The sequence below is a fragment of the Acomys russatus genome, chromosome 1 (genome assembly GCF_903995435.1).
Source record: "Acomys russatus chromosome 1, mAcoRus1.1, whole genome shotgun sequence".
Lineage (NCBI taxonomy): Eukaryota > Metazoa > Chordata > Mammalia > Rodentia > Muridae > Acomys > Acomys russatus.
In genome coordinates, this window is record NC_067137.1 from 25,984,821 (window position 1) to 25,998,499 (window position 13,679).

The 13,679-nt window shown below is 44.2% G+C and overlaps 1 protein-coding gene across 1 annotated transcript; it reads left to right on the forward strand.

The window, feature by feature from the left end:
* The first annotated feature begins 170 nt into the window (after positions 1–170).
* Sf3b6 (splicing factor 3b subunit 6) lies at positions 171–10,518 on the forward strand. The gene is made up of 4 exons (XM_051143183.1): positions 171–450; positions 2,627–2,745; positions 10,035–10,173; positions 10,287–10,518. Exons 1-4 carry the CDS (start codon positions 421–423, stop codon positions 10,374–10,376), a joined length of 378 nt encoding a protein of 125 aa, XP_050999140.1. The 5' UTR covers positions 171–420; the 3' UTR covers positions 10,377–10,518.
* Positions 10,519–13,679: the final 3,161 nt, after the last annotated feature.

Here is a 13,679-nt window from a genome sequence, read left to right on the forward strand (position 1 = left end):
CACGTCCACCTCCGCGTCCCCAGCGCTTCGCCGTACCCCGCCTCCCTTAGGGGTTGCGGGTGTCCTGACTTCTCGCCCTTGCACCGCCCCTCAGCCCTCAAGTCCCTCCCCCTCAAGTGGAACGCCTCTTTTCCTGTGTCATTCGCCCGCCCCTTCCGGTCCGGCATCCGGAAGCGTCCGGGAACTCGTCTTTTCGTTTTCCGGCCTGAGTACGCTCTCCTGGTAGTTTGGTTTGGAGCATCTTTTCTAGGCCGTCAGCGCGTCCTAGTTTGAGACGCGGACTTTCCGGCATTCCTGTAACAGCTTCCGCCTCTACCTGCCTGTCAATACTCTGTTTCTGACGCTGTGTCGCCCTCGAAGGCTACCGAGCTTTAGAGATACTAGGAGGACTCCTACGGTAACCAACATCAGTCCGCCAAGATGGCGATGCAAGCGGCCAAGAGGGCGAATGTGAGTACCCCGCTTTTTGCACGGAAGGGAAGAAATCTCGTTGCAGGACTGTGGCAGCGTGGGTGGGAGTTTTTGTACTCCGCCCACAGGCGGGGAAGCCCATTTCCTATTTGGTCAGAGGAGAATCTGCCCTGGGTTTATCCTCAGGGGTGGTTCCTTGAGCGGCTTTTCTACCCCTACCTATATTGAAAGGCCCCAGGTGTCACTGACAGTGTAAGGTCTACGTCTCTGTCGCTTGGCCTACGCCTAGGACCAGGCGTTAGATCTTCTCAGTTTAAAAAGTCGATAGAACAGACGTACTCAATAACTATATGGTTCATTGCGGAGCCTGGGGTTTTTCCTCACATGTTAATACATTTAAGCACCTGCTGTGTCTCTGGTCTTATAGACAGGAAACAATCAATTGTACTTACTCAACACCTAGTATGTGCTACACGCCAATGTTAGGTGTTGGGACACAGCAGAGAATTAAATGAAAAGTCATGCGTATTTGTGTTCTACTGTTGTCAGCGAGCGACAAAATCTTTAAGATATAAATAACTTCGGAGTGGAGAGATGGCTCAGCGGTAAAGAGCTGTCTGCTCTTCTACAAGTCCTGAGTTCAATTCCCAGCAACCACATGGTGGCTCACAGCCATCTATACTGGGATCTGATGCCTCTTCTGGCATGCAGGAGTACATGCAGATAGAGTACTCATACGTAAAATAAATAGATAACTCTTCCAAAAAAAAAAAAAAAAAGAATTAATAAAAAAGAAACAAAGAAAAAAACCTCAAAGCGAGTCCAAGACAGCCAGGGCTCTGTTATACAGAGAAACCCTTTGCCGTGGTGGGGTGGGCCGGTGCAGTGGTGTACTCCTTTAATTCCAGCATTTGGGAGTCAGAGGGTGGCGGATCTCTGTCAGTTCCAGGCTAGCCTGGTCTACAAAACGAGTCAGCCAGGGCTGTTACACAGAGAAACCGTGCCTCAAAAAACCTGAAAAGATAAAAATACAAAGAAAGAAAAGAAAAAACTGCAAATAGTAGGTCCTATGAGGTTTTGTTTTTTTTTTTTTTTTAATTAATAGAGAAATTGAATTGTTCTAATTTGTTTAATAATTATCACCACTATTTATTTGAGATAGAGAGTAAACTTTTTAGAATTTGTATTTACTTGTAGAGGGTAGAGGACAATTCTGGGGAGTCCGTTCTCTACCGTGTAGATTCCAGGGATGAACTTAGGTTACCAGGTTTGCTGGCAAGTGCCTCTTACATGCTGAATCATCCTGCCAGCCTGAGAGTAAATACTTTATTCTTCATTTATATAGTATTTAACTTAATACCAAAAGTCGTGTCAGTTTAATAAGCAGCTATTGAAAGAATTTGTGTCTGGCATATAATTGACCGTATTAACAGGCTATGAGTCATCAGTGTAGAGTAAGAAAATTGTAATAGTGAGGACTATACAGCAGGCCAAGGAAAGTAACAGGCTATGGAATGGTATTTTAATGTCGAAGATTGTGAGGAAATATAGGTGTTGGGAGGAAGTGGAGTGTGGAGGAAGAACAACAGCCAGGCACCCTAGAAGGTTGGAAATTGAATGCTGGGATGAAAAGATCCTAATAAAAGCACCTTGAGACGACAGCTCGGTGGTAGCTGAGTCTGGGTGTCTAATAAAGGACATGAGTAGTGAGTACAGACTTTCCTTTTCTACTTGCATGACTGAAAACAAAGCAAATTAAAGTAAGCAGAGAGAGCTGGGAAGGGTATCTCTAACACCTAGCCCACTGTGTACATTTAAGCAGCACTTGGTAACTATTTGATAAGTAAGTGGAGCCCGGTGTTTTGTTTTATGTGCGGATTGGGAGGACTAGATGCTGGTAGGAAGGAAAGCCTGTACGAACAAGAGAAGTCATTCTCAGGACAGAGGGCGGCTTATGAGTGCGGTTTTGCTGTCTTTTCTTTCCCAGGAGATATAGGATTTGTAAGTGAAGTGGGAAATACTTGTTAGAGTGACCAAAAGCCTGGGTTTCAGTTCCTACTGATGTCTTCCCTCTGTTGTTTTTCTAAAGAGCATGCTGCTTCAGGTGGCATCCGGTGCTAGTTCTTGTTCTTGGCGTCTTACTCGGCATCATTGGGTTCTTTCTCATGGCAGCACTGCTGTCCTTCAGTATAATGACATATTTTTCTCATTTTAGATTCGCCTCCCACCTGAAGTAAACCGGATTTTGTATATAAGGAATTTGCCATACAAAATCACAGCAGAAGAAATGTATGATATATTCGGGAAGTATGGACCTATTCGTCAAATCAGAGTGTAAGTCTTTAAAATGTGACTTACAGGACATAGTTGTCTAATTTGTAATCCTAAAATGGTAGCTGACAGAAGGCCTGCGCTGTGCGCCGTGTGCTGATGTGTCTGTTTTACAGCGACACTACCAAGGCCCTGAGTAGCAAGAAGCACCTATGTAGTATCATGTAATGTTTAGTGATAAAAATCTTCTAATCCTGAGTTATTGAACCATTAGACTATGTAGTACCTGAACTTGTGCCATATAAGGGTCCTTCTGGGAGGATTTCTAAAGCTTTTATTTGTAGTCACAGCATTTCTTTTTAGGAAGGCACCTTTGGGTAGGTCCTGTTGGCTTGAACCCAGGGCGCTGTACTTGCCAAACTGGCACTACAGCCCCAGCCCCACTACATTGTTGTAAGTTCTCTGAAGTGAGCAATGTGGCACCTGCCTATAGTCTCAGCCCGTGAGAGGGGGCCAAGAGGTCAAGGTCATTTTGAGGTCAGCCTGGACTTGTTAAGAACATATCTCAACAAAACAGGGCAAAAAATTTCTTTTTATAACCCGAGAGGCCCATTCCTGGCTTTTAGGACTATGAGAGCCTGAGGACTTTGTGTTTGAATGATCACAATCTCTCCTGGGAGTAAACATCATCATCGTTAGTACCCATATAAGGATAAAACAAAAGTACTATAGAACAGTGCTCTTTTTAGAAGATCTCAGTCCTCTGAGCAGCTGCTAAGGGCTTTGGACTCCTACAGAGTAAATGTTGTGTGGGTTTTGAGGCATGTGACAACTCCATGTAGATGGTTTCTGACCTTGGGAGCCAGGGAACAAGAGTCTGCCATCAAAGCCTGTGACTAGCTCTGTGACAGGCAGCCAGACTTGTTAGGTTTTTCTTTCTTCTGTAAGATTATCTGGATGGTTTGGGGGTCTTCATGTAGAGGCAGTGTGATAGATAAATCGACTGGACTTGTTAGACCTGGGTTCAGATACTGATGGAGCCTTACAAGTTACATGAAAATGGGCAAAATGCCCCGTCGGGGCTTCAGCTCTCTATGAGACAGTCAGCTTGGATCAAATTACAGTCTGTGAGATCACCACTCTCCATGAAGCCACTGACCCTTGTCTGTCCATCCCTTAGTTACTCTTACTTTGTTACTAAGTTACTATAACTCAGTTACTCCTAAGGCTTAGTAGTTAATAAGTGGCGGGCCACTGCCCATGAACTCACCTGTCTTTCTGCAGAGATCATTGCCGCCAAGCTTTGTATTGATAGCATTTGTGCCTGACTCATAGTAAGCAAGTGAATAGGGCTGGAGAGACAGCTCTTTAGCAGAGTGTGCGAGGCCTTGTTTCGGTCCCCAGGACCATAACAGGAAAAGAATGAACAAAGTAGTAGGATGGCTGTGGTTAGTTTAGGCAGGCGTTACAAAGCTTACTGATAACACTCAGCTGAAAGCAGTGTAAGTCGAAGTCAGAGAATGTTACCACAGTGCAGCAGAAGAGCCGGCCGTGAGGGAGCACACCTGGAATGCGAGCCACTCTGGAGACTGAGGCAGAAAGGTTGAAAGTTTGAGACCAGTCTGGGCAGTCAGTGTAAGGGGTAAAATAAATGGTGGGGGTTAAGCCCAGCATGGTGGTGCACGCCTTTAGTCCCAGCACTCGGGAGACAGAGGCAGGTGGATCTCTGTGAGTTTGAGGCCAGCCTGGTCTACAAAGAGTCCAGGATAGCTAGGACTACACAGAGAAACCCTGTCTCAAAAAACAAACAAAAAAAAAAAACAAAAAAAAGAAAAGTACAGCGTCACAGAGGACTTTTCAGAGAGGTTTCCCGTGAGCATCTTGGTTCCAGTAGCTCTCCTCATTAGTCTCTGTCACAGCTCTCCTTTCCTTACATGGTTCCATGTGATCTGTCATTCATACTTTTTATGTAGTGTCTTTCTCTTGCTTGAAGGAAGGGGTGAAGCCTGCCTTTTCACTCTTAGTTCTACTGCCTGTCATAGGGAGAATGCAGTGTGAATAAAGGCATAGAATTTTGAGGCACAAGACCTGGACTTTAACTGCAGAATGAGAAACAGCCATTCTGTTCCCTCACTGTGACCAACCTCTGTTGCCTACTAGGTGCCAAACACTGTGCTAGCATTGGTTTTCTTTTCTTTTTTGGTTTTTCGAGACAGGATTTCTCTGTGTATACCTGGCTGTCCTGGAACTCACTCTGTAGACCAGTGTAGCCTCTAACTCAGAGACTGGCCTGCCTCTGCCTCTGGAGTGCTGGGATTAAAGGTGTGTGCCACCTGCTCAGTTAGGACTGATTTTCTAGAATAGGACTTTAAAACCCAGCCATGCTTTTAAACACACCAGGGCAACTGATTGCTCTGCCTCACATGTAGTAGACACATGGTACTTTGTATGCTTTAAAGCCTTTTAATATTTTGTCTTTTCTATTAAAGTCACATATTAAGGAGCTGGGAAGATGGTTTTGTGGTTAAGAGTGCTTCCTTCTCTTCTAGAGGTCCAAGTTCTATTCCTAGTACCCACACTGGCTGGCTCAGAACTGCCTGTAACTCCGGCTCCAGATGGACCCAACATCCACTTCTAGCCTCCAAGGGCACCTGTTCTCACATATAAACATCTACACACACACAAGCACATATGTCCATAAATAAAAGCATATCATATAGGACAGATGACACTGAGATCAGTATGTGACATAAAGTAGCTGAAGCTAGAAAGGCTAAGCTATGTGGTAGGGTTTTTTACTCCTGCTTACCCCACCAGTCAGTAAAACGTTACTGAGTTCAGTCCCTACTGCATGGTACATCCCAAATGCATGCTTTTAAAATTCAAATTATAGTGTAGATTTCAAATTTCAAAGTGTAAGGTTGGCCGGGCATGGTGGCGCACGCCTTTAATCCCAGCACTCGGGAGGCAGAGGCAGGCGGATCGCTGTGAGTTCGAGGCCAGCCTGGTCTACAAAGTGAGTCCAGGATGGCCAAGGCTACACAGAGAAACCCTGTCTCGAAAAACAAAAAACAAAAACAACAACAACAACAACAAAAAAAACAAAAACAAAAAAACAAAGTGTAAGGTTGATAACAAGAGCTGGGACTCCTGAAGTGGAGAATGTTTAAAATCAGATTAAGGGAGCTGGGTGTGGTGGTGCACGCCTATAATTCCAGCACTCCAGAGGCAGAGGCAGGCGTATTTCTGTGAGTTTGAGGCCAGCCTGGTCTATAAACCGAGTCCAGAACAACCAGGGCTACTACACAGAGAAACCCTGTCTTGAAAAAAAAAGAAAAAAGAAAGATAGATAAATAAATAAATAAAATCAAGTTGAGGGCTGGTTATATATAGCTCAGTAGTAAAACACTTGCCTAGTATGTGAAAGGACTCTGGTTTAATCCCTAGAAACAAAACAAGAATATGGTTAGGTTTTGTTCACTGTTGCAGTTCATAAAAATAGGAGAAAATAGAGGAAAGAATTAACAGCAGAGAGGGTGGGCTGGTGAGCTGCCTTAAGCAGGTAAAGGCTCCCGCTAGGATCCCAGAGTGGCAAGACAGAAGTAACTTAGGACATCTTCCGATCTCCACATCCATGCTGTGGCACATGTTGCACCCTGTTTTGTGCATATACACATAACAACAACAATAATAGAACAATGTGTTTTAAATGGGAGAAATGAGATCTCTACCTTTCGAATGAATACTAACAAGTGCAGTATGTTGCAGAGTATTACGGTAATAAATTGTATTAATCGCTTTTGAGCAGGGTAGAGTGGCCTGTGCCTAGAATCTCAGCACTTGGGAGGCTAACGTGGGTAGACTGAGTTTGCAGCCGCATGGGCTGCATATGCAGATTCTGTCTGGAAGAAAAGAAAGAAAAAACCTTACCTTTGCCCTTAAGGAATGCAAACTCTTTTTACCCTTTAGACAGCTGTCAACTTCCATACCTAATACAGTCCTGAAAATGATTAACTTGTTAATAGTTATTAATACTATACTAAGAGAATAAAACATACAAAGATTGCCTCCTCACGTGAGACATGGTAATGCACTGGAGCCTGAGACAGGAAGATTAGGAGTGCAAGCAAGGCAGCGCCAGGCTAGAGCTCATAGGGAGCACTTGTCTGAAACAGACATCAGACCCCAGAAACTTTTTTTTTTCTTTTTTCTTTTTTATTTTATTTTATTATTATTATTTTTTTTTTATTTTTTTTTATTTTTTGGTGGGGCAGGGAGGTTCCAAGACAGGGTTTCTCTGTGTAGCTTTGGCTGTCCTGAACTCTCTTTGTAGACCAGGCTGGCCTCGAACTCACAGAGATCCGCCAGCCTCTGCCTCCCAGGTGCTGGGATTAAAGGTGTGTGCCACCATGCCCAGCTAGACCCTGTAACTTAATGAAGTGAGTTCATTGGCACTGGGCTCATTATCTACACCCGTCAGCTTTACCTGTTCTTTCTTGTTTATAGGCAGCACGCCTCTGAGCAGGGCCTCGATTGGAGGTGGGAGTAGGGGTTACAATTCTGTTTTGTTTTGAGAAGGGGGGGTCGCTGTGTTTCCACAGCTGTGTCAGTTAATGATGCTGACTCCCTGTCCTTTTCTTTCCTTCCTTCCTTCCTTTTTCTCAGTATTTTGAGACTGAGTCTCTGCATAGCTCAGTATATAGACTTTGCATTCACAGAGATCCACCTGCCTCTGTCTCCCAAGTGCTGGGACTCAAGGTGTTTGCTACTGTGCCCAGAGGTATGATTTTGTTTGCTTTTATTTGTTCTTCGAGACAGAGTTTCTTTGTGTAATAGTCCTGGCTGTCCTAGAACTCACTATGTAGACCAGACTGGCTTTGAACTCACTGAGATCCCCCTGCCTCTGCCACCCGAGTGTCAAGGTTAAAGGTGTGTGCCACCACCTCCGGCTCCAGAGGTATAATTTTGAAGTCAGACTTTTGCATGTTTTAACTTGTCCTTCTGAGCCAGAATAGTGTTTGCTATAGGCTGAGTCTGCCAGACGCCTCACCTACTGTGGAACATCTGCCTTCCCTCGGCCCATTCAGGCCCACAAGTCCAAACCTCATCCGTTGGCTACATAAGGTCTGTTTTATAGTGCAGACCTTTGGGAAAGTGGGCTCTGTGACAACTATAGTTGTTGACAGGCCCCTGCCTGCAAGTCGGTGCTCCTGTTGCTTCTCTCACTTCCCTACCTCTCCAAGAAAGCCTGAGGGTTAGCAGAAGCTATGCCAAGGAGCGCCCACCCTAGAAGCAGCCCATAGCTGTGAGCGGAGGGCGAGCTGCCTGCCAGCATTTTGCCTGGCTCACAGCTAACTCTGACAACCTAGAATACTTCTGCTCTGTTAGCTGAAGCTGTTTCCCCAACCAAGGGGCTGGACAGTGAGTACACTAGAGCTTCAGTTGGTTGAAAAAGAAACCCTTGAAAATGGGCTGAAGGCTCATATAAAGGCAAAGTGAGCAAAGTACAAGAAGCTGAGCATGGAGGTCCATGCGCTAATGTAGAATTCAGGGGGCAGGGCAGGGAGAGTGAGTTTGATGCCATCTAGGCTACACAGTAAGACCATTACTACTCAAAAACAACAAAAGAGGTGTGATGGCTCATACCTATTACATCATCCCAACAGCTGGCTGACTGAGGTAGGATTGCCACTAGCAGTCTGGTCGACATAGTGAATCCCTGGAAAGGCTGTGCCACAGACTAGGACTGTGTCTCAAAAAAAAAAAAAAAAAAAAGTAGAAAAAACCCTATAACTCTGCTCACATTAGGGAGTACACACACACACACAGGATGGTTGTTGACTTTTGTTTTTGTTTTTGGCTTTTAAAGATAGGGTTTCCTTCTGTAGCTTTGGCTGTCCTGAACTCTCTTTGTAGACCAGGCTGGCCTCAAAATCACAGAGATCTGCCTGCCTCTGCCTCCCTGAGTGCTGGGACTAAAGGTGTGCCACCAAGTCTGACCGATTATTGACTTTTTCTACAAATCACTTAAATTTTGCCATCTTGGTAGAGGCTTTCTCCTCACTCTCCAACATACTGAATAGATCTTATTTTTATCAGTTTAATAAACCTTGTAAAATATTGCGTAGAAATTTATATGGCCTATGTCATAGTTTGTCTTATTTTTAATAATTAAAATTAGGGCCAGCCCGGCATGGTGGTGCACAGCACTCAGGAGGCAGAGGCAGGCAGATCTTTGTGTGTTCGAGGCCAGCCTGGTCTACAAAGTGAGTCCAGGACAGCCAAGGCTACACAAAGAAACAAACAAAAACAAACAAACAAATTAGCCAGCAAGAAGGCTCCATAATTAGAGGCACTGATGTACAGAGACCTGATGACTTGAGTTTGATTCTACAGATCCCACAAAGTGGCTGGAGAGAAGCCACTTGCCACAGTTGTCCCCTCACCACCACATGTGCATCTGAACACACACACACACACACACCCCATATAAAAATAAAGTAATTTTTAAAAAGTCAAACTATATGCTGAATATGGTAGCACAAACTAATACTCAGCATTGTGAGGCAATAGGATCTTGAGTTCAAGGCTAGGGTAGGCTACCCTGTCCAAAATGATTAAATGAGTAAGTATATGAATAAGAGAGAGAATAGATAGTGGGTTGATTCCTTGAATCCCTGATCTGATATTCAGAATACTTGAAATCTAAATCTTCTAAAATGCCAACCTATCACTGAAATGGCTTTGGGTTGGTGGTTCCTGAGCCAGTGAAGTCCATGCAAGTACCCTGAAATCTGAAACCCTATGGCTCCAGAAATTTCTAATGGAAGTATCTAACCTGTATAATTAAACTAGGATTGGGAGAAAAATAGCTTTGAAAGCAGGTGACTGCCTTTGGTGGCTAACAGGCACTCAGCCCTCAATACTGTACATCCAGCAAGACTGAGTAGTTACTCTGAGCATGAGAAACTGAGAAGACTGGAAACATGAGCAGTGCGTGCTGGTCTCACACAGCTTTGATAGTACTCATGTTTTGCAGTTTCAAGATATTTCATTCAAAACACATCAGTTTAAATAAATTATAGGTCATTTTGCATATCTACTCATAACATTTATTTCCTCTGGCATTTCTTCAGGGTAATTTCCAATTATTTAAATAAAACATATTTGTTTATTGTGTCCAATGATTGTTATAGGGCCGAGGGCAATGGTAGAGCGCTTGGAATAAAGGGTTTGAATATATAGTTTATATTTTTAAAAATTAAATCCCAAAACAAACAGCCCAGTTACAGGTTCAGAAAGACTGAAAATTGTTGGTCCTTGGGTAAATTTGTCTTCTAACTTTTCTGCAGAGGAAATACACCTGAAACCAGAGGAACAGCCTATGTAGTCTACGAAGACATCTTCGATGCTAAGAATGCATGTGACCACCTGTCGGGATTCAACGTTTGTAACAGATACCTCGTGGTTTTGTATTATAACGCTAACCGGGTAAGTACCGCCCACGAGGGAAGTGTGTGGGTTTCCTCTTGGCTGGGGCTGCTGGTGAACTCCTGTAGCTGCAGCTCCGTGGCCATCAACTGTGGTGCTTGTCACACCTGCAGGCATTCCAGAAGATGGACACCAAGAAGAAGGAGGAGCAGCTGAAGCTTCTCAAGGAAAAGTATGGCATCAACACAGACCCTCCCAAATGATTGACAGCCCTGTGTGGCCCCCGTTACCTTTTTTCTTTTTAGTTAATGCTGAATATTATGATTTCTTATTTGAGACCTAGAATGACTTGTTTGAAACTTTTCTAAGCATTAGAATATATTATGTTAATAAACTTGTAGCCTTTTGTAAAACATTTCAGTGTTTTCTCTGAAACTTCTCACTCTTATTTAATAGCAGGGAAAAACCAACGGGAGAATTGTAGGTGGGCCTAGGGACTGAGGTCCTGAAAACATGGACTTTTCTTTTTTCTTTATTGTATGTGTTTATGTGTTTATTTGTATGTGTGTGGACGTGCACATGTGTGGCAACCAGAATGACTTGTAGGAGTTGGTTCTCTAGCTCCACCATATGGGTCTTAGGGGTTGGATTCAGGTTTGTCAGGCTTGATAGCAAATGCTTTTACTAAACTCTGAGCTCTCAGAGGAACTGGTACACGTGTCTTGTTTTATTTTAAGACAGGGTCTCTCCGTGTAGACTAGGCTGGCCTCTAACTCACAGAGATCTCTTCTTGCCTTTGCCTACAAGTGCTAGGACTAAAGACATGTGCCACCAAATCCAGCCTAGACTTGTCATTTTTAACTAGTAACAACCCAATGAGGTAGGTCACACATGGGGACACCAAAGCTCATTCTGTAGGTTGAATAAGATGCTTTCATAAAAAGCTAGCACTAGGGTGGGCGCAGTGATGCACACCTGTAATCCCAGTACTGGGGAGGCAGAGGCATGCGAATCTTTGTGAGTTCGAGGCCAGCTTGGTGTACAAAGTGATTCCAGGACAGCCAAGGCTACACAGAACCGCCCCTCCCCCGCAAAAACTAGCACTAGTACACAGCTGTAATCCCAGCAGTTGGGAAGCTCATGCAGGGGAATCACTGTGAATAGACAACATTGACCTTCCTAGGCTATGTAGTAAATAATTCTGGGCCAGTCTCAGCCTGGGCTACAGAGTAAGACCCTGTCTCAAAAAACAAAGGCAGAGACATGAAAGGACTGGTACGAGAGCCACAAAGACCAGACACCTGTCACTGTGGTGGCCCTTGTCCTTACCGTAGAGGTCATTATCCTTCAGCAGATGTCTGTCATAGAACTGATGACTCAGAGGGCAGCATGTTAGAAATTTGAGAATAAGCTATTTAGGCAGTGGTGCCATTACCTGGCCAAGATTGTACTTACGTAGCTTTTCCTTTTCATTATTAACCATCTATGTATTTTGGACTTAGCTCACAATATGTCTTTGCCTTAAATAAAATGTGTAATTGTAGGAGTTTCCATGACATTAGAAGTCTGTAATAATTGTCACATTCATTGTGGCTTGGCAGCTTGGTAGCGGACAGCTATAAATTTTCTTTTTATAGTTCAGGCACAGGCCAAATGGAGATGTGTGGACTGGCTGTTTTGTATACCCAGAACCTAGAGTCACTTTGAAGGCTACATAGACTGGCTTGTGTTGATGGACAGAGATATCCTACTTTTAAATACATTTAAAGTCTGTCATTCCTTTTAAGAAAATAGGCTTTTCTAGGTTTTGTACTGCCTTTTCAAAGCTTACTCAAAAATGAAGAAATGATTTATTATGTCTGAGTGGCTTTTGAAAGAGAAGGAAAAACCTATTCTCTCTCTCTCTCTCTCTCTCTCTCTCTTTAGACAGGGTTTCTCTGGGTAGCCATGGCTGTCCTGGACCTCACTCTATAGACCAGACTGGAATGCATAGATCCTCCTGCCTCTACCTCCCAAGGCTAGATGTGTGTGCCACCGTGGGACCACAGGCAGCAACAGCCATTTCTAAGAAGGGTGGGCAGATAAGCAGGCCACAGCTGTAACTTTCTTGTGGGCACCTTTATGATTTCCTTATTAACTCCATAATGTATGCTATGGCTTAGGTGTCTGCAGACAGAAGCAGTGTTCTGAAAGACCTCTTTGTCAAGGGAAAACAGAAATTAGACTGACTTCAGAGTGGTGTCTCAAGTGGCAGGCTAGCTCACCTCTAATGGTATTTATTAATAACGAGGAAAATTCCTTCTATTAGCAGATAGGAGCTGGGTGTGGTGGCGCATGCCTTTAATCCCAGCACTTGGGAGGCAGAGGCAGGAGGATCTCTGAGTTCAAGGCCAGACTGGTCTACAAAGGGAGTCCAGGATAGTCAAGGCTACACAGAGAAACCCTGTCTCAAAAAAAAAAAAACAAAAAAACAAAAAACAAGCAAGCAGATAGGAACAGTCTGTCATTTGGATTATGTGTCTCTTAGCTGAATTTCATGACCCAAAGAATTTTAAAACTAGGACAGAGGATATAGCTCAACAGAAGAGGGCTTTCTGAGTGTGCACTATTGAAAACAAATTGGCTTCTGATTGTTTGGAATTCTGTAATTTCGTTACAAGAGTTTAGCTAGCTCCCCTTCCCTCCTCCTCTCTGCAGAAGGGTGTGGCTAGAGCCAAGGCTCCAGTTGATGATTGTCTTGTGCACTAGTCATCTACAGTTTTCAAGCCAAGTTAGGAGTTTAAGGGACGGAGCTGGACATGGTGGCACATACCTATAATCCACTAAGGCAGAGGCAGGAGAATCATACATTTGAGGCCAGCCTAGGCTACATGGTGAACTCTTTTTCTCAAAGGACAGAAAGTGCAGCAGCAATTGTGTCCCTATATTCACCTTGCTTTATGTTCAGTGAGGCCAAGTCTCAAGTTTCTAACAATTCTGTGAAAACAGATCTTATTACTGCCTTGCCTTTAATGGATCTCTCAGGACACTGTCTGAACTCTTCGGCATCTGTTGTAATCTTTCTACATCTCCCACAGACTTGAGAAAGCACCCATTTCTCTGCTTACCTGTGAAGCCTAGTATAGCCTTCAGGTGCCAGTTAATTGGGTTTCTTGATAGTGTCATCATAGCCTCTTGCCACCCAGGCTATATTACTATGGACAGATCTTTGTGTGCCCTACAGTGGCCTCTTGAAATAGTCTTTGGTGTCATTTCTGCCCATCCTGTCCGCTACAGGCCGAGTTCTCGGGGATTATAGGCATTGGAATCATCAAGGAGAGTAAGGAAGCAGGGCATCCCAGAGGAGGCCCCCAGAGAGGATAGGTACAGCATCTTTTGGCCGCTGTGGTCCCACTGACCGGATGAGTAAAAGCAAGGTAACTCCTTTTCATTCATGATTCCATTCAAGGCATTACCTTTTCATGAACCCCTCAGCAGAGGAATCCATCCGTGATGGCTGGAGATGAGTGGTGGACACCATAGCCTGATTGTGGTCCCACGTCCTGCATACGATGTTAAGTGATCTA